This window comes from Pseudorasbora parva, chromosome 13 (assembly GCF_024679245.1).
Source record: "Pseudorasbora parva isolate DD20220531a chromosome 13, ASM2467924v1, whole genome shotgun sequence".
In the NCBI taxonomy this organism is placed as follows: domain Eukaryota; kingdom Metazoa; phylum Chordata; class Actinopteri; order Cypriniformes; family Gobionidae; genus Pseudorasbora; species Pseudorasbora parva.
This window is the reverse complement of record NC_090184.1, coordinates 29789536-29810458: the sequence shown is the minus strand read 5'-3', so window position 1 is coordinate 29810458 and position 20923 is coordinate 29789536. Positions and strand designations below refer to the sequence as shown.

The window sequence follows — 20923 nt, the reverse complement described above, 5'->3', positions numbered from 1 at the left end:
TGCTCTTGTCTCATTTTATATTAATAAAATACAGTACAGACAGTGGGGGTACATATAAGACAAAAAAAATACTTTTTAAATGGTAGTACAAAACATGTTATGTGGATACATATCAAAGGCACTGTACGGTGGTGACATTGCATTGAAACCTAGATGATAGAGACCGTGTTGTACCCACACTAGGTTACTACAACATCCAAAAATATTCAAGGCTTCTGAGCCAGGCTCCCCTTTCTCACTGTAGCTCTAATATGTGGGTGACATCTTGACTTAGCAGAGTTCCTCATACATGCTGGATTTGCCTAGACAACAAACTGGTCTGCGACTGCAGCCTCAAGGTTAACCTGTTACTATGGAAACAAGTCAGCCAATAAAAAAACAGCAGACGGTTGCTATGTTGACTGCACCCTTTTTGTTTTAAGGATGACCTATTTTTTTTTCAGAGCAAGTCAGATGCAAGCTTGTGACACACAAACGCACACAGGAACACAGTAAGAGAGGTAGGAAAACAGGTTACACTTTTACAAACACAAGTTCATATGGTCTAGTAGAGGATTTGAATGAAATAAATGAAAAAAAATCCCTGTGACCTCCTCCATCTGTTTGTAATGTAATCTTACTGTGAAATGCGATGAGATTATGTCTCAATGGAGGGGAATTCTTAAATACCATACCATGACAGTGAGGCAGTTGTCATAGGAACAGCATGTACCACAGTGAAAGGCTGATGTGACTGCAGCTTCAATGGCTAATTAGGGTAAACAAAGAACTCGAATGCAGTTCCTCATATACCTGAGTGTATAAACTAATCAAAGCCAGTTTAATCAGAGCCTAATCACATCCAGATTTAGAATGAGAAATGTCCTGTGGAATATTTGCTGAATCCTTTAGCATTGATGCCTACAGACATAACAGAATGCAAATCTAACACAGGCGCACATCTGGTACTGTTGTAAGTTGGAGGAGCAAGGCTTTTGCTTATTAACATCTTCACTGTTTGTGTTGCTGTTAAAATCCCTAGTTCTTTTTATTATGCCCCTTATTACAAGATGTTATAAAAGTCTCGGGGATCTCTAGAATGCGTCTGTGAAGTTTCAGATGAAAATTCAGACCCAAAAGATATTTTATTATACAATGTAAATTACCATGTTTTCGTTCATGTATCTTTAAATGCAAATGAGCTGCTGCTTCCCACCCTGCTTTCCAAAAAACGGTGGAGCTTTTACAGCTTGTGCCTCAGATACACTCTGCCAAAACTAAAACATCTGTTTGGTTTAGATTATCATCATGCATGCGTTTTAAAACCATATCAGTCTAAACTTCTGATAAATGGTTTTATGAGCGCACTCACACACATCCGAAGCAGTGCAAAGAAAGCTGGATGTCAGACGGCGTGTCACGTGAGTATTAAAGTATAAAAAAAGTTCTCTTTCACATCGTATTGCTATTGAATTGTCAAATACACACAAGGTTATTTAAAAATACACCAAGTTCACATAAGCACGCACGGTCAGTTATGTCTGTGAACTTAAACAACAAGAAGTAGGCCTATATTAAACCTGTGTATTAAAGTGAAAGCAGTGTACAGTACCTTCTAAATATTGTTAATATGAATCAAACAACAAAAGAAAATAATAAATTTAGTAGCTTTAATAAAAATACATTTCTTACTTGAATGCTGCTGTTAAATAGCCTAGAAATCTAGACGCACCCTAGCGGCAGAAAATCTAATTTGCCACGAGTGTCGTCTAGCAACTCTCAATAGACTTCTGAGCTGTAAACGCCAAACTCTGGTCGGGCCAATCACATCGTGTATTGAGTCGGTGGGCGGGGCTTAACATAATGACGGGAGAGTTGGGCTTGCGTGCTACTAGCAAACACAGAAACTGGTGAACGGCGGTCTTTCAAATCAGCTTTGACTGCGACTCGACTTGGAGTTAAGCTTTTCTCTGAGAAAAGAACAGAGAACGGCACTGAAGTCATTCTTAAGAATAGAAGATGTTTTAGGAGTTTGCCGACCGTATACGGCGGAAGTTTAATCTTTCAAATAGCTCTGCTTCACCTTCGTTGCTCTGGTTGGTTGTAGCAATATCCAATTGCGTGCACGCTATGTAGAGGGAGTTTGAAAGACAACCGTTTATCCCGCCCCTCGGATTGAGCCCTGTCAGTGGTGAGTTTCCAGACCAAACATCTTGATGTGGGTCTGGCTTGTCAGGCTAGCTGTTAAATGCTCTGAAAAAGCATCAAAAATACATTCTGGTCCAATGTCACATGATTTCAGCAGTTTGGCAGTTTGACACGCAATCCAAATCATGAATACATGAGCTAACTGATGTCACATATGGACTACTTTGATGATGTTTTTATTCCCTTTCTGGACATGGACAGTATAGTGTGCATACACTTGGATAGGCTCTAAAACACATAAATCTGATTTTTTGATGTTGTTGTTGTTTATATGAACGATCATATAAGGTTTCCTGATTTTTTTCATTATCCAGCAACATTTTACATTCAAGTAAAATGTTCCGCAAGTTCCGCAACTTCGCAGGTCCATATCCTGCCTTTAACTTGCAAGTAAATATTGTGTATTCTGGCCCGTTTTGCATTTTTTACTCAATGAAAAATGTGTCCAGATGTAGCTACTCATGAAAAACATTTATGAAAAATCTATTACTACAAATCTTGTGACTCTGCCAATGTGGAGCTATGTGTGTACTAGTCAGCAGACTTAGTATTACATAACTAAAGTTAGCACTACAAATGTAAAAAAAATATATATATATATTTTTTCCTGTCTCAGAACTTACTCATATTGTCTCTTTCAAGAATGAATAATGACTTATTGTGAGAAAACACTATGTAAATGCTATATGCTTTGTGTTTTTTTGAAGTGCTACTTTATTTAAAAAAGTATAAACTTGACCCGACATTTTTATGAATAGTCATTTTGATATAAAAACATTACAATCTTTTGCACATTAGTACTTAATTACACAGCTTTAATACACACCACCCTGTTGTTTGATAAGCAAACGCACAACATTAGCTGCCACACTAAACTCAACTGGTCTTTGAGATACACAACAGCTAAAATGATGTGGAAAACAAAAAATCCCAAAGCACATAATCAAAACTCACAGAGATAATTTTTCACCAGAGAAAAATCATTCCAAAAAGACAACTGGAAAGAAACAAATACTTTCAGGAACACCAAGAGCAAATTCCCACCCGCTTTCTGCATTTCTTTTCTGTAAATCTTCTGTTTGTAACATATTTACAACATTGCACTAACATTTGATAGCAACGAGGGCTTAGACAAGCGGTTTGATTATATTTGGTTGACCTGAGTCACTTTCTGAGTGCTCCAGCTATTTGGGATAATTTAATCCAGATCACATTAGCATCAGATTCAAAGACACTTAGAGAGAGGCTATAGTCCACAGAACACAGATAGTTTGACATTGTCCACTGGTGAAGCTTGTCACTGTCTGGCCATAAAACCCCAAACCCCCCCTCCCATAGAACTACGGGGCAACATACACTAATTTTAAATCGCTTTGTCATTGTAATTTTTTTGTTCTTTGTTTTTTTTAAATCTCCCATTATTTCCATATAACATACAGGAGATTTTTGGAACGATCTAATGAATGCAATTCCATTTAATCTTATCTGGACATACGTGAACATCCTGACTGCTTCTGGAATGATGGGGGGGAAAGGGATTGTCTATGATACATTTCTTCTGACCAATTGTGTTATATTCCTAACTGTCCATTTAGAGAGTCCTCCTCGGGTCGTCATTGGTCTCCCCAGTCCTGAAGCGATTCACTTTGTGCTCTTTCTCAGATGAAGAAAAAGGCATATAATTCAAACAATCCACCCACAACAGCAAGAAATAAACCATTCTCTGATACCACAGGACAGTGCTAGTTTCACTTTACTTTCTTTTCTTTTTTTTAATCCCTTTACAAGGGTTTTTTTCTTGATAGCATGCATCTTTTTAATCAGGCAAAGTGCATAAACAGTATTGACAAAGAAAAACACTTACTTTACCGCATTGAAGTGCTGTGGTGACTCATGTGACAGTTTGAATTGATGTATGACCAAAACAAAAAATAACATGAAAAGACATCGGGGGTCTCTTGTCAGATATATCATAACTTTTTGTGTGCAATTATTTCATATTTTTCTTCACTGTCCCTGAGCTTTTGCTAATTCCCTCTGTGATCTTGCTTTATTGACATCTGCAATTTACCATCTAATATATTTGTATATGTACTCAGATTTGAATGTACTTCAATTTTATAAGGGGACTGTCTCTGACAGACAACATGCTGAGCATGAAATATTTGTGCTTATAAGAAAATATTTTCTTGACATACAGGATCTGTTTGACCAATCGAATTAGAATCTTTATTTTAGCTCTAAAATTATGCGATTCATTTTTTACAGAAATAGAGTCTTTGACGTTACAAAAATAGGACGATGTGTTTCCTAAAGCTTTTAGATAATAGATAGCTATTAGCTTTTTTAAAATAGGATCAATTCTTCTATGAACAGATTAAATAAAGGCTTTTTTGTCAATATATGATATTTTGCTTGGCAATGGCTTTTGATTGGCTCTCTGATAAATTTCACTTACTGTATATTCATTTTTGAAACCGGGGACAGAGCTTGGTTAAGGGCTTCTAATCAAACTTTTATTTTCCTTCGAGGGCCATGGAACACAATTATATTGTGCTTTTTGACAAGTTGCTTTTGTGATTGGTTTGTGCTCATTTTTTTCTCCTTTGGGATTTTCTAGGCATCAAATGCATTTGACCCGCAATTCCGATGGTCACTTTGTCTGAAACTACATTTAATGACAAAAAAACAAGAATTCCCTCTGCAGGAATGCTACTGTTGGTGTGATATGTCGTGTGTGTGGTGATATGTCATGGCTGGTGACTACTTTCCTTCCTCGTGATGAGGCGTGTGACTAATCGAAATAATTTAGTCTGGATTTTCATGTTAGCATTCTATCGTTTTGTGCTGCGAGAATACTGACCTTTAACTAGACTTACAAAACTCAACTGATGCTCAACTAATACTTGGAACCCATGTAAAATATATAGCAGTGGCACAATGCGCGTATCCCATTGGGTTACGACACGTACGTGTGTCCCAATTCAAAATTCAAGCCCTAGAGAGGAAAGTTCCCTTCCCCAGAGCGCCCCCTACAGGCCAGTGACATACATCTCCATACCATCATTAAAAGTAAAGATGGTGGTTGTGCTGGAGGTGGCCGAGCCCTGCTTCAGGTCAGGGATGCTCTCGTACAGGCTTTCTCCGGGCATCAGCAATGCTTTGGCCGGGAGATGCTGAAGTTTGGGGGTCTGCTGGGGGGGTGGAGGGGGTGGGGGTGGTTGTTGCAAGGGCTGCTGGGGCCGCTTCCGCTTGGGTCGCAAGGTGGCGCTGGCATTGGGCGGAGGCCTGTCGCGCCTCCAGCCTCCCCCACCCTCCATGGTCTCGTAAGACAGGTCTGTTTCCTCAGTGCTGATGGCTTCATAGCAGTGGTCCTCCATGCAGCCGGGTGGCGCTCTCGACCCTTTGCCCTCCTGCGGTGCCCATGTTTGGGGTTTGACTACCACACTGAAACCCCCGTCACGCTCACCGCGATCACCCCGAGCCAAGGTCCTATAGCCGCTGATGTCCCTCGGAGCGGGGGGTGAGCCGGGCATGCCTCGCTTCTTTTTACCCGGTTTGCAGACTTTTGAATACATCTCTGTGATCTACATGACAATAAAGAGACAAGCCATCTGATGTATTTGTGAATGGAAAAGTTGTGTATATAACTTTAACTCCAAATTGGCCTTTTAAGAATACACATTTTTACAGCTGCTTCTAGTTAACTCCAAAACAAAGTTAAGGGGTAAGGAAGTGCTCTGGGATGGGATCATCTACAGACAATGTTTCTAGATTGTATAATACCCCACAAGACTTTTCGACTGCACAGAATGAGGAGTTGAGTATGTGTCTCAGGACTGTGGAAAACGAAATGCACACTCACCCCTGCTGCAGATGCTGCCATATTCTCTCCCGCATGAGAGCTTAGAATACCCATCTGCTTGTGCTGGAAGATGATGTCATCGTCTTCCGGAGGTTTCCATATGTACTGCTCTCCATTTCCCATAAACACAGCCTCCTGAAAGTTTTAAAAACAATCAACTAGAATAAATATTATTTTACAGTTTAAGAAGCCTTCTGAAAACAATATACACTGGAGAGTAGAGCTCAGTAGAGCAGCATCATGAAAAATCATCATGTTATCATACTACATCAACAATGATCTTCAAGCACAGATTACAGGTTTAAAACCAGTGGTTTTAAAGGAATAGTTCCCCCCAAAAATAATTTACTCACCCTCATGTTGTTTCAAATCAGTATGACTTTTTAATTCTATGGAACACTAAAGGAGCTTTCAAAATGGAAGCTTCAAAATGTGCAAAAGCAGCATGAAAATACCATTCAAACGAGTCCACACAACTTGAGTGCAATATTAAATCTTTTTAATGTCTTTTTGTGAGACACAGATTAAATTTTAAGCCATTAGTCACTGATAGTCACTTACAGCTGCAACAGAATCAAGTCAGTAAGTTAAACTCTAGAACTGGACAAGCTCAATTTGTGAACAAATCAACCATTTCACTCATTTATTACTGAAAAGAGTTACCAGGATATTGTTCAAAAATGTTGTCCTACAGGGGAAAAAATAAAGTAATATGGGTTGGGAATGACATAAGGATGAGTAAATGACAGAATTTTCTGGTTGAATTACTCCTAGTGCAGTTCAAATCAATTAGAATACAGAAATCATAGAAGATAAAACCCTTTAAAATTGTATCTTAGTCATACAGTAAACCAGTCAATTCTCAAAACTCTACCTGAAAATAAGCCTATGTAGCATAATCAGGCTGCAATCCCCTCTCTTAATGCCTGTCCTCATGTCTAACAATCTTCTGCATCTAATGATATTGAGCTTAATGTGTTTCCTGTACTCGGGCTGTAAGGGAACAGGCTGATGCTTGCTGTGCACTTTCTCCTCATTGTTATGCAGGAGAAATAGAAGGTGGGCAATGGGGTATGTCACAGAGCCATTTTTAAGGCAGGGATTAGCATGTTGTTGTAGCTTCTTTCGGTCAACATTGCAATTTCCTTTGTCTCCCATTAGAACTGGCCCATTTTATGCTTCTGGCTGTTTGCCTGGCTTTCAGTTATTGAGAGGTTTCACTCCGCGTTTCCGCTGGTTGCATCATCCTCATAGTCAAGTACCTGTGAGCGTGCAACACCCCGAATGCTGTGGATGGACCACAATGCTCGCAAGTCTCATTGATTTGGACAGTTTTCTCACAGAGGAAATAATGAAGTACACTTACAGTGTACTTAATTGCAGACCCACTTTAGTTGGAAGTCCACACTAGTGCTGAGGCACATGGAAATAGAGGAAGCCATTCATGCTTCTATTTATAATATATTCCATTTTAAGACACAATTTAAAGAGCAATCGGAAATTACAGCGAGTCAAATGCTTTTAGTAGTCAAACAAATAGTTTCTATCAGCAACAATTATTTTATATACTGCAGTAGTTATATGCATTTGTATCCTCAGCGATATGCCATTGCAGTGTTGCTTGATTTAGTGAATTACTTGCTAAATGTATGTGTAAAAGTTATATAATCACAATTAACTAATTGATTGGTTTGATTCATTTATAGCATTTCAGCATTTTGGGCAATTACCTGCATTGTTCTTGTTCACTGTTATAAATGAGTGGTATAGCCTAAAGCTCAAGCAATAGAGCATGGTGCTAGCAACACCATGGATGTGGGTTTGATTCCAAGGAAATGCTTAACTGCTCATAAAGTACAAGTCACTTCGGAAAAAAGCATTTGCCAAATCCATAAATGTAATGCCGTTTTGTGCACCCCTCAGAATGGAATTGAGAATATCCTATATTCTTATTCACTTTTTGTATTCCAATTGAGGTAGCAAACAAATTGAGGTTTGAATATTGAATATATAATGAGAAAGTTGAATAAAATAAAATAAATACAAAATAAATAAATAAACATTCTAAGAAATTAATATTTAAAAAAAGATAAACATTGAATGTTTATGCTTGACAAAGCATTGTTTTAAGGTGTTGGAAAAAAAGTCTAGAGATAGATAGATAGATAGATAGATAGATAGATAGATAGATAGATAGATAGATAGATAGATAGATAGATAGATAGATAGATAGATAGATAGATAGATAGATAGATAGATAGATAGATAGATAGATAGATAGATAGATAGATAGATAGATAGATAGATAGATAGATAGATAGATAGATAGATAGATAGATAGATAGATAGATAGATACCTTTGGGAAAGACGGTAAGTTGAAGGCCTCCACGTTTTTCCGAGTAATCTTCTGACTGTGTGGGTGCGTTGGAGGCGGGGCTGGGTGAGTCGGTGGGGCATGCCGAATATCCCCACTACTGTGTCGTTGTTGTCCAAGCCCTTCCTCTGTCTCCGTTCCATTGTCCCTCTTCTGGGCGGCTTTGTCCACTCTCCGGACCTTTCTAATGCAAGCATACTCCACTGTCTCCTGCGGCTGAGGAGGCGTGTTTACTACTTGGGGGAGGGTCTCTGGTTCTGGAATCCCACCCTCTAAGCAGTCCCCGTCAGGATCAGGTGGAGCTGGGGTATTAGCAGGGACCGCCGGTGGGGCGGGTGTGTCCGTCTCCCCAGCTCGACCTCCGACGCCATAGCGGGCATCCTCAGAACCACGTGTGGGAGAGGAGCGGCGTCCCACCTCGGCGTACGTGTGTTCCCCGTCCTCACCAGAGGGGATCTGAGGCAGCTGGCGGCCCTGAGAACGCAGGTCGGAGTTTGAGCGACGGCTAGGGAGTAGGAGCAGATCCATGCTGGCGGGACGGTTCTTCTTAGAAGATTCTAAAAAGAGCAGCATGATATTAACTGAAGTCGAGAGCTTAAAATTTAAGAAGCAAAACTATTGTTTTTTTTCAAATAGACAATAACATTTGCTCAAAACTGCAGAGGCAAAGGGCAGCAGACACATGCCAATCACTATAGAGTAAATGTAATTACATCTACTAAAATAGCCTCATGGAAACTCCTGGATAAAGTTGATACCATGCTCAGACCTTCCCCCTGAACTGCAGGTATGTGTGAAGAGCTAGAGACTATCAAGATTTAAGAGATGTGATTTTTACAGTACATACTCTTGCCATTGCAGTTGAGTCTGTTCATCTCATGAAGCTTGGTGTCTGACTTACTGATGGAGCGCAGCTTGGACTGCCGCAGTATACTCTGAAAATAGAAATGCACATAGAAACTAAATTAAAGTCAAATAAAAAAAAAATACAGTATAACCAATACAACAAAATTGTCAGTTTTGCTATTCAGCCTATGTTCGTCTTGTTGTTGGGTTAAGCTAGTACATGGTTGCTAAAATAATGAAATCCCAAGTTTTAGATTCAAAGCTTAAGAGATCCATTCAAAGTTTAGGTCAGATCCATTTCCACTGAGCCGATTAAGAAGATTATTTTAATTCAGGAGGAGCCTTCAACTTGTTACTTCCCTATAGTCGAGGGAAGAATTCAAATCCTGACACAAAACCATGAACTGCTTGAACTGACATGGAACTGAGCCCAGAACTGGGTTCCTTACAAAATACATAGAAAAGAAGCGATTGATTGCAAGGAAGGAGAATGGGTTTCATTCACTAGCCATGCATACACATCTAATTGTGCATAAAAACCTGTTTGTAAATATTTTCATACAAAAAAGGTTACACTTCAGGACTGGGGTTTCCAGAAGGTACTAAGGGGTCCCCAGAAAATTTCAGAGAATAAAAAGACAAAGCAAAAATGGATTAAGTCTACCAAACATTCTAAATGTTTCAGTTCTAAATGTTTCTCTCCTTTCTTGCCGTATACATACTTTCCAGTATTGTATATGTTTGCTTTGTATCTTTCTAGTGAGTTTTTCTCAATATCTTGCCCTTTATCTCACTCACTGAGATTGTAAGGCAATTTTAGGATACTCTCCTAAAGATGAGGATGTTATTTTTTATTATTTAAAGGACATTAAAAATATAAAAATATAAAAATAAAGACATGTTACAAATCACTTGTATTCAAATAAATGCTGTTCTTTGGAACTTTCAATTCTATTCAAAGAATCCTAAAAGAAATGTAATCACATTTTTCACAAAAATATTACGCTGCAGCTGTTTCGTTTGACTGCTGAAAACTAATTACATTACATAACCAATTACATATTGGGAAAAAACTGTAATTATAAATTGTAATTATATTTCACAATATTAGTGTGTTAATGATATGTACATAGGATGATTATTTCCAAAACAACTGACTATAAACTAGAGGGTAACTAAATAGAAAAGAGTATGTATAACTTGTTTGCAATTATTAGTGAATGAGACACAGAAAAAAACGTATAAATGTTCACCATGTCCATGAGCCTGTGCTTCCTCTCCTCTCCAGGGCCATTGTGCGTCTTCCCCTTTCTGCAGGACACAGTCAGAGAGATGTAAATCAGTTCCCAAATCAAACATTTTAGAATGTTAGGTTTAAACTTCAAATGCTTCGTTTATCAATTGATTTATGGAGACGGAAAGCGCTGACTCATTTGAGCGCCCTGATTCAATTTACTTTAGTAGCTCTAACTGTTTATCTTGTGCAGAAAGAAAATGCACATTTCAATTCAATTAGGCTACTCGAAGGATTCAAGGCAGTTGTTTTTCATAAACTGTTTGAGTGAAGTCATTTGATCAGAGGTAACTGTGCAAGTGTATTCAGAATGAACTGTCCTCGAAATGAGTCCAGATTGGCATTTGAAACAACAGAAGGCTTTCACTGGATAATTAACAGGCATCTGAGTAACTGCATAGCAATGGTGTTCAGGCCAAAACATAGCCACAAAGAAAATCAATCAAATCATCAACATAAAACAGTTCAAACATCAGTAAAATAGTTAAATAGATGCCGAGGATTCATTTCTTCGCTAACAGACAAGAAGTACACAAACATTTATGTTTTCGGTGACTCTAAACTTTCCTCTCTCGCTTATACACAGAGACCCATTGCCCGGAATGTTCTGCCAAATTTGACCAGACATCTGTTTATTCTTGGAAAAACATGTCGTTCTCTTCTGATTGCCTAGCATTCCTTTGATAAGATTACAGGAACAGTGTAGGTATCAGGAATCTACCCTCAGAATAAGAAAAGCTACAGATACAAAATGGATGTTGTAAAGTACTAAAGACATTACTGAGATTACAGTGAATCACTGATATTTGTTTTAAAGACATAACAGAGGTTAAAAAAAAAAACAGTAGTGTAATGTCACGCAAGAACATTTACCCTTCTCAGAAAAACGTTTTGGAATAAATATGTTACCCTGGACCACAAAACATAAGGGTCAATTTTATCGAAATTGATATTGAATAAATAAGCTTTCCGTTGATGTATGGTTTGTTAGGATAGGACAATATTTAGCAACACTTTGAAAATCTGGAATCTGAGGGTGCAAAAAAAAAAATTATATTGAGAAAATCGCCTTTAAAGTTGTCCAAACGAAGTTCTTAGCAATGCATATTACAAATAATAATACACACACACACATATACATAAAAAAAATATATATATATATATACACAGTGGAGATGAAAATTAGAGAACAACATACAATTTCCTAAATTTCAAGGTCACTGCTTATTCCTTTTTTAAATGATCCTTATAGGAGCAGAAGGGCAGTTTTTTAAGCATATTTCACAAGTTAAATATATTCTGAAGTACAGTATATACAACTTAAGACAATTGAAAAATAACGCTGGTCAAAATTAGAGAACACTTTCAGATACCTTCAACTTTTGGGTGTTAATCTGCCACTTAGTGCTAATTTCCGTAATAATCTGGCAAACCATATTTAACTTGAAGCAAACTTTCCAATTTCCACTGACTTAGCAAGATGGCAAGCCACTCTAAGCTGACTGAAACCCTACAACACCAGGTTGTCCAGATGAAGACCAAAGGGATGACCCTTTCAGCTTTTGCAAAAGAAGTTGGTCATTCCAAATCTTTAATTTCTATAATATTGAAGCTTTACAAAGACACTAATTCATTCAAGTACCCAAAAAGGTATGCAAGACCAATGCACGAGAGGACAGGACAATGCAGAGACTTTCAATGTGGAATCGGTTCAACACTGCAGCTGGAATTACTCCAGTTCAGAGCTGAACACAGTAAGGATCTGTTTTGCCATACAGTGTCTTGTCATTTAAGCGAATTCAGACTGAAAGCTCACTCTGCAGTGACCAAGCCTCTCATCAGCTGAAAGAATCAAAAGGCTAGACTAACCTTTGCTGAGGAGCATGTTGTGTGAACAGAGGAGAACTGGTCCAAAGTTCATTTTAGAGATGAATGCAAGTTTCATTTATTTGTGTCTGATGGGAAACATTATGTTCGGCATCAAACTGGGGAAAGACTGAACCCAAAGTCCCCAAAGAAGTCAGTGAAAGATGGAGGAGGAAGTGGCATGTTTTTGGGGTGTTTCTGCAGCAGGAGTTGGGCCTATTATACAGCTACATGGCAGGACCTCAGAATCAAGGAACCCACCAGGCAGGTCCAAGATACTGTTGTGGAGAAGTTTAAAGCAGCATTTGGATACAAAAAGATTTCCCAAGCTTTAAACATCCCAAGGAGCACTGTGTAAGCGATAAAATTGAAATGGAAGGAGTATCAGACCACTGCAAATCTACCAGGACCTGGCCGTCCCTAAACTTTCAGCTCATACAAGGAGAAAACTGATCAGAGATGAAGCCAAGAGGCCCATGATCACTCTGGATGAACTGCAGAGATCTATAGCTGAGGTGGGAGACTCTGTCCATAGGACAACAATCAGTCGTATACTGCACAAATCTGGCCTTTATTGGAAGAGTGGCAAGAAGAAAGCCATTTCTTAAAAATATCCATAAAAAGTGTCGTTTAAAGTTTGCCACAAGCCACCTGGGAGACACACCAAACATGTGGAAGAAGGTGCTCTGGTCAGATGAAACCAAAATTGAACTTTTTGGCAACAATGCAAAACGTTATGTTATGTTACGTTACGTTATGTAAAAGCAACACAGCTCATCACCCTGAACACACCATCCCCACTGTCAAACATGGTGGTGGCAGCATCATGGTTTGGGCCTGCTTTTCTTCAGCAGGGACAGGGAAGATGGTTTAAATTGATGGGAAGATGGATGGAGCCAAATACAGGACCATTCTGGAAGAAAACCTGATGGAGTCTGCAAAAGACCTGAGACTGGGACGGAGATTTGTCTTCCAACAAGACAATGACCCGAAACATAAAGCAAAATCTACAATGGAATGGTTCAAAAATAACCATATCCAGGTGTTAGAATGGCCAAGTCAAAGTCCAGACCTGAATCCAATTGAGAATCTGTGGAAAGAACTGAAAACTGCTGTTCACAAACGCTCTCCATCCAACCTCACTGAGCTCGAGCTGTTCTGCAAGGAGGAATAGGCAAAAATTTCAGTCTCTCGGTGTGCAAAATTGATAGAGACATACCCCAAGCGACTTACAGCTGTAATCGCAGCAAAAGGTGGCGCTACAAAGTATTAACTTAAGGGGGCCAAATAATTTTGCACGCCCAATTTTTCAGTTTTTGATTTGAAATCACTTCATAATTGTGTCCCACTTGGACATCACTAGATACTCACACTGCTCCGGTGTGATCTTGGTCTACTCTTCTTCCAGTCTCTTCCACAGTTCGGGAACTGTAGTGGGTTTCTTAGTCATAACTTTGTCACCAATGATTTTACATAGATTTTCAATGGGGTTTAGATCAGACTCTGGGCTGGACATTTCATTATTTCAATGTTCTCACTTTGAAGGAACTGCTTTACCCATTTTGCAGTGTGATAGGGGCATTGTCTTGCATAAAAATTGCGGGCTGATTGGGAGATGCTCGCAGTAAAGGAACTACATGTTACGGAAGGAGGTTCTGATAAACAGATTCTGAGGTCCTGCCATGTATCTGTATAATAGGCCCAACTCCTGCTGCAGAAACATCCCCAAAACCATGCCACTTCAAAGGAATGAGTGAATCAGTGAGAACCGGATCAGTCTGATTCGTCAATTAATCCCTCTGATTTTTTTTTGTGAACTGTCTCAACTTTCATTTTTGGTTGAACTATTCCTTTATGAGCCACACATAGATGTTCAAGTTAAGTTTATCTTTCAGTGTTTCAGTGTCATCTGCAAGTTCTAAGTAATATTTTTCAGCAAGCTTGACCTGAAGAGAGGATTTTTATCTGAAGCAATCTCATTCTTGTTAAGCTAGAAAACTGAAAATGTATCCAATATTGAAAAGGGCTCCTGCTATCTAGACATGTCTTCTCTAGGTTTTCATTTATTTTCTCCCACAGAATCTCAATGTATATCTCATCATTGTTTCCTTCGACCCTTGTCTTTGTCTCTCTCACTTCTATTCCTCCATCTCTCATTCCCCTAATTCTTTTTCTTTGTCCTCCCACAACCAGATGCATCATGTGCTTTGACAAAATGAGACATTAGGATTCACATAGCGTGCTCTGTGCTATGATAGGTGGAACAAGAGAGAGAGAGCGATGGGAAATAAAACATAAAAAAACAGGCACTTCCTGTTTAAACATCACTGGCATGTCAAAATGACATCCCCACCATTACGCAGTGAGCATGAAAGAGGCGTGGGTGAACTTCAATGACATTTTTGAATAAGCTCTCTATTAAAGACCGTAGTGACAGTGATGGGTGAAGACAGGTGATCTCTGGCTTTCATTCTGGAACACACACGGCAGGGGGGCTTCATATTACAGGAGCATTTTCTGTGATTATGTTATGAAGATTTACAGTACAGAGCATACTGTTATCAGCAAGTATGGGAATACTTGTTAGTACAGTATTTTTAAATAACAGAGATTTGTTATTTAAAAATACTGTACTAAAGTAAGGTCTGCTGTAGAAGTTAAGATCTACCGGTGTTGTAATAGATTAAGTACAAATGGACTGGGGGGGAATCATGTTTCTAAAAGATGGAATATTTCTTTTGCAAATGAATGCTGTCATTTTGAACTTTCTAACTTTCTATTCATCATTTCTAGATGGATGCTGTTGTGTTCTGTGTGGTTGCTAATTGCCCACCAAATGAGCCCATATCTCTCCTTTCACACAGAGATAACTGAAAATACGCTGATAATGTGTCCCGGGATTGTTTGATTTTGGTTAATTCACACTGCCAGTGATTTTCTGGAACCTGTGAGTGCGTTCACACACATCCCGTGAAGGCATGTGACATCAGGATGTGACGTGTAATGTCTCACAGCGTCTTAAAGGGATAGTTCACCCAAAAATTAACATTTTATGTTTATCTGTTCACCCACAGTGCATCCAACATTTAGGTCTTTGTTTCTTCAGTAGAACACAAATGAAGATTCTTAACTCCAACTGCTGCTGTGTGCCAGTCATATAAAGCATGTGAATGGGTAACAATTCTATGAGAACAAAAAAAAAACATGCTTAGACAACATGCACAAAGTGCCATGTGCCTCATGACGACACATTGATATCTTAAGCCACAAAACAATCAGTTTTTGTGAGAAATATAGCCTTATTTAGATAATTTTTACCTCAAATAGAACGCTATATCCAACAGCCTGGAACACACTTCATTTCCGGTAAGGAAGGTGCATATACACGCTCTGGCTTTGTGTACGAGGTTCACTTCTGGCGTTGGAGTAAACTACGCCAGATCATGTATACCGGAAGTGATGTCTTTACACATACACAAGGCCAGAGCATGTATATGGATCTTCCTTACCAGAAGTGAAGCACATTCCAGGCTTTGGATATAGTGTTCTATTTGAGGTTAAAAAATATGTAAATACGGCTAGATTTCTCACACAAACTGACCATTTTGTGTCTTAAGATATCAATGTGCCATTATGAGGCACATGTCTCTTTATGCATGTTGTCTAAGCATTTTTTGTGCTCATTCAATTGTTACCCATTCACATGCTTTATATGACTGGCACACAGCAACGGTTGGAGTTAAAAATCTTGTTTTGTGTTCTACTGAAGAAACAAAGACATGTACATGTTGGATGCCCCGGGGTAAGCAGATAAACATCACATTTAAATTTTTGGGTGAACTATCCCTTTAAGTTTAAGTTCAGGTAACCTTAGATTTCTCTCTCTGCAGTGGCCCAGTGGTTCATGTGGGTGATCTACAAACTGAAAGGTTGGTGGTTCCATCCCTGGTTCCACCTGACCAAGTGGCGAGATTTCCATGAGCAAGACACCTAACCCCAGCTGCTCCCGAAGAGCTGGATGGAGCCTTGCATGGCTGACACCACCATCGATGTGTGAATGAATGGATCAATGTGAGGCAATATGTAAAGCACTTTGGTTGCCATGGGTCTGTTGAAAGCACTATATAAATGCAGTCCATTTACCATTTCTCTCTCTCCATGCTTCTGCTTTTTTTTATTTTATTCGATCATAAACTACCTCATTGTGTATACTAGGCTGGCGAACAATTTCAGCTTTAAGACACACCCCTTATGGCATTATTCCTGCCTTTTGTTCACACAGGGTGCATTTTTAGGACTGATCCCAGCAGTGTTACTATAGGTCCTCATCCCGGGATCAATCTTGGGATCTGCATTCACACAGAAGGCACAATTTTAAGGCAATTTTCTAGAAGCAACGCTCTGTGTGAAAGGTACTTTTTGATAATATGGTCCCAATATATGGACTTCCTTCAGTGGAAGTCTAAGAAGGTTTTTCTTTTTTACCAATTTCTTTAACCCTCTCCTCATGGCCAGCATGATATTATGTACGCAATACAAAAGCAGGATGATTTATGCACTATATTTATAGGTTAGGGATTTCACGAGTTCACACTTACATCAAATTAAATAGAGTAAAGATAATGCGTATTTGGCGTGCTGTCCAGGGGAGGGCTCCGGCTCCGTTGTTTAATTGGTTTAATTATCTGAATGTGCTCCTCCCAAAATTAGTTAAGAAAACTTCACTTAAAGGGATAGTTCACTTTAAAATTAAATTTTGATATGTTTTAGCTTACCTCATGGGCATCCGAGATGTAGGAGTATTTGTTCCCCCAGTAGTTTCAATTTTGATCATTTTAGGTCAAACCGTTCTTGTCTGTGCCTCACATAATGCAGGTCTATGGTCACCACCTCAAAGAGCATACACAGAGAAGTCCAAATTAAACAATCCCCTATCGTAAGTACACACTGATGGCCTAAGAAACGAAACGAGCGGTTTGTGTGAGAAAACGAACAGTATTTATATCGTTTTTACCTCTTTTACACCACAGGAAACACGCACACACGCCCTCGGATCAGTCGGACGTAGTGGTGTACAAGAGGTAAAAACAATATAAATACTGTTCGTTTTTGCACACAAACCCCTCGTTTCGTGTCTTAGGCCTTAGGCCATCAGTGTGTACTTACGATAGGGGATTGTTTAATTTGGACTTCTCTGTGTATGCTCTTTGAGGTGGTGACCATAGACCTGCATTATGTGAGGCACAGACAAGAACGGTTTGACCTAAAATGATCAAAATTGAAACTACTGGGGAAACAACTCCTACATCTCGGAGGCCCATGAGGTAAGCTAAAACATATCAAAATTTAATTTCAAAGTGAACTATCCCTTTAAACAAGCAGTCACCCCTGAATATGAACTAAACCGAAAAACCGAGCATTTGATATATGAGCCTGTATGTTTGTGTGTGCAACTCACCTCTGGCAGCCCACACATAGCACAACGATGAGAATGGTGACAACGAAGGCTGAGGCGGCGGCGATGGCCCCCAGCAGCAGTACTTTGCCGTAGGGATGAGCAGAGAAGTTCACCCCGTCCTGCATGGAGGCCATGTGGAAGTGCTAACACACACACTTTCACGCGCGCCCTCACACACGCACACACATATGCACACACACTTTCAAACACTGTCCACAAGATCTGAAAAGGGAAAAGTGGAGGGGCTAGAATCAGTTACTTTGCATTGTAAAACAAGCCCTTTTCACCTGTCAGAAGTATAACAAAAATGAAACGTACTCTTTTATTCCTACCCTGAAGCCATTCTCTTGAGTGTGAATGAACGACAGAGAGTGACTCTCCCCCACACTTTCTCTTGTTCTCTCTCTGTCTCACTCTTGTACTTTTATTGTGTCTTTCTCTCTGTATGTGTCTGCTGTAGGTCTCCCACAGTGTGTCATTTTCTGCCCACTAACTGTCACTCAGCGTTTGTGTGGAATCATTTGCCTCAGACTGGGGGGCATTTTTCATATGAAGATTTACGATCATCAGGTACCTTACCTGTCTGTTGCTGTGAACAGACAGGCGATGCAGTTGCTGAAACGCTGAGCTGTTACATGTCACTTCAGCCCTTTTCTAAACAGATAAAGTCTTGTGGTTTCTGCTTGAAGCTTTTGTCATTAAAAAAACACAATATTTTGCTCTCTAATAAATATGTGAGTACACTCATGGTCCTGTGCGGCCCCTTGCTCTGCTTGCTTTTAAAAGTACTTGATGTGGTAGACTAACATTAAATGGCTAAAATAGTAGTGCATGCCCTCTTAAGCTCACAGAAAATGTGTCGCAGTGCCTTGGGGGTCCAAGTGGTCAGCTACTGGTAAATGAGCCATGGGTCCCAGGGGCCAAAGTGGTCAGCTTGCACTATATTCGCCAGGAGCCCAAGTGTTAAACTTTATTTGACAGTGTAAGGACACACGGCTTGAGGCTTTGGAGACCCCTGACAGTCCTAGAGAAACAAATGTAGAAACTAATGCCAATGATGTCCAACCTGACATCTTAACGTGCCGAGTTTGAATTTGCGCAGATGTGATCACACACTGATGTAATCCAATTTGCTATTTTGCATTACAATATGAAATATACATACACAAACACACACACATACATACATATATATAATAATGCGTTCGATTTATATAGCGCTTTTCAAGGCACTCAAAGCGCTTTACATAGAAGGGGGGAATCTCCTCAACCACCACCAATGTGCAGCATCCACCTGGATGATGCGACGGCAGCCATATTGCGCCAGAACGCCCACCGCACACCAGCTGATTGGTGGAGAGGAGACCGAGTGATTAAGCCAATCAGGATATGGGGATTATTATGAGGCCATGATGGACAGAAGCCAATGGGCAAATTTGGCCAGGATGCCGGGGTTACACCCCTACTCTTTTTCCGAAAGACATCCTGGGATTTTTTAATGACCACAGAGAGTCAGGACCTCGGTTTAACGTCTCATCCAAAAGACGGTGCTCTTTGTCAGTATAGTGTCCCCATCACTATACTGGGGTGTTAGGACCCAAACAGACCACAAGGTGAGCCCCCCCTGCTGGCCTCACTAACACCTCTACCATATATACATACATACACACACACACACACACACACACACACACACACACACACACACACACACACACACACTCATCTCTAACTCTTTCTGTTTCTATAGGGGACATCGCAAATGACTGCACAGGATAAAAGATGCATTGAAATGAACCCATGTGAGACAAATGTATAATACAGTCAAACACACTTGACTGCATTGTTGCGTACACTTCTCCAATTGTCCAGTGCTCTCCATTACATCATAAATCTTCTGAATGGGCCTGCACTTTTGAATGGAGAGTGAGTCTTGAATCGCTCAGTCACCTTTTGTTTCCATACACAATCCCGTTTTTATTTTTCATTGTGAAGACTTGTACTGCTGGTGGCAGTACTATGATTTCTATGGCTATTTCTGACTCACACCTTACAGGCTTCATGCATGAGCTGAAGTATGGATTTGCCAGATAAAGAATTAACCCAGTTTTAATAATTTTGGCTCTTGGTTTAGTGCTATCAAATGGGAAATGAGTCATGATAAGACCTAAAAATACCTCTGCATAAGAAAACAACAGCGCATCAAAACAACAAAGCAAGGAGACAATACTAAGAAAACGTGTTTCTTTCATTGTGTCTTGCTCTTTGTCAGCCTGAAAAGAGGACTTTTTACTATAATGCGGTTGTCACAAAGTATGCATGCATACTTGCCCTGAGTTGAACTCCTGGTGACCACTTTTAAACTGTACATGGGTCTCTTGAGTATAAGCATCAATGTAAGAACATGCCTGAAGATTAATGAGTGAATCCATCATGCACTGACTCTCTGTTTATGCACAGAAAACAGAGAGTGTTTGTCAAAGGCTGTCAGCCAAAAGTAAGGAATACTGCTGTGCTAGACTAAGGGCAAGCATCCAGACTCTCACATTTCAGATATCTATGAAGATTACGATAGGATCGCCACAGGAGCTCTGTCCACTCAACAGCACTAGGAAAAAAATAAAAAAATATGACCAAAACAAACCAATTATGATCTGCACTTAGGTTTGGACAAATGAGGTTTGGGCAAATGGATCCAGGTAAAACCTGCTGTCATTGAAGCTATAAAATACATGTTTAACTAATATATAAACCAACTACTAACCATTCACAATTCTATTATGTTTAGACTTTGTTTATGGTTTTCCCGTCTTTGGGTATATTTATATAAGTTGTCAAAATGATCCCCGTTCACACGGATCTGCAAAAATGACTAAAAAGGCTGTATTATGCAGGCTAGGCCATTAGTTGGCAATGTCATTTTTTTCAAGAAACACTATGCAAACACATAATACGCATGCGTAAACATGTAATATGCGTTTGAAAACCTTGCACTTTGAAACCAGTTTTCAAAAGTTTTTGTTTTCAGGCCC

General features: G+C 39.5%; 1 protein-coding gene across 2 annotated transcripts in view; it reads right to left on the bottom strand.

Annotated features, from left to right (window-relative positions):
- Nucleotides 1-20923, bottom strand: part of si:dkey-70p6.1 (uncharacterized protein LOC570575 homolog) — a 35732-nt gene continuing 14809 nt past the window's right edge. Inside the window, exons 2-7 of one of the 2 annotated variants that reach the window (XM_067413869.1) lie at nucleotides 17892-18113; nucleotides 10527-10584; nucleotides 9275-9362; nucleotides 8410-8984; nucleotides 6053-6187; nucleotides 1-5774 (exon numbers count right to left, since the gene is read on the bottom strand). In XM_067413869.1, coding sequence (XP_067269970.1) covers nucleotides 5220-5774; nucleotides 6053-6187; nucleotides 8410-8984; nucleotides 9275-9362; nucleotides 10527-10584; nucleotides 17892-18025 — 1545 coding nt within the window. In that variant the 5' untranslated portion in view covers nucleotides 18026-18113 and the 3' untranslated portion in view covers nucleotides 1-5219. The remainder of the gene's footprint in view (nucleotides 5775-6052; nucleotides 6188-8409; nucleotides 8985-9274; nucleotides 9363-10526; nucleotides 10585-17891; nucleotides 18114-20923) is intronic. The other variant, XM_067413870.1, reaches the window with a different exon arrangement.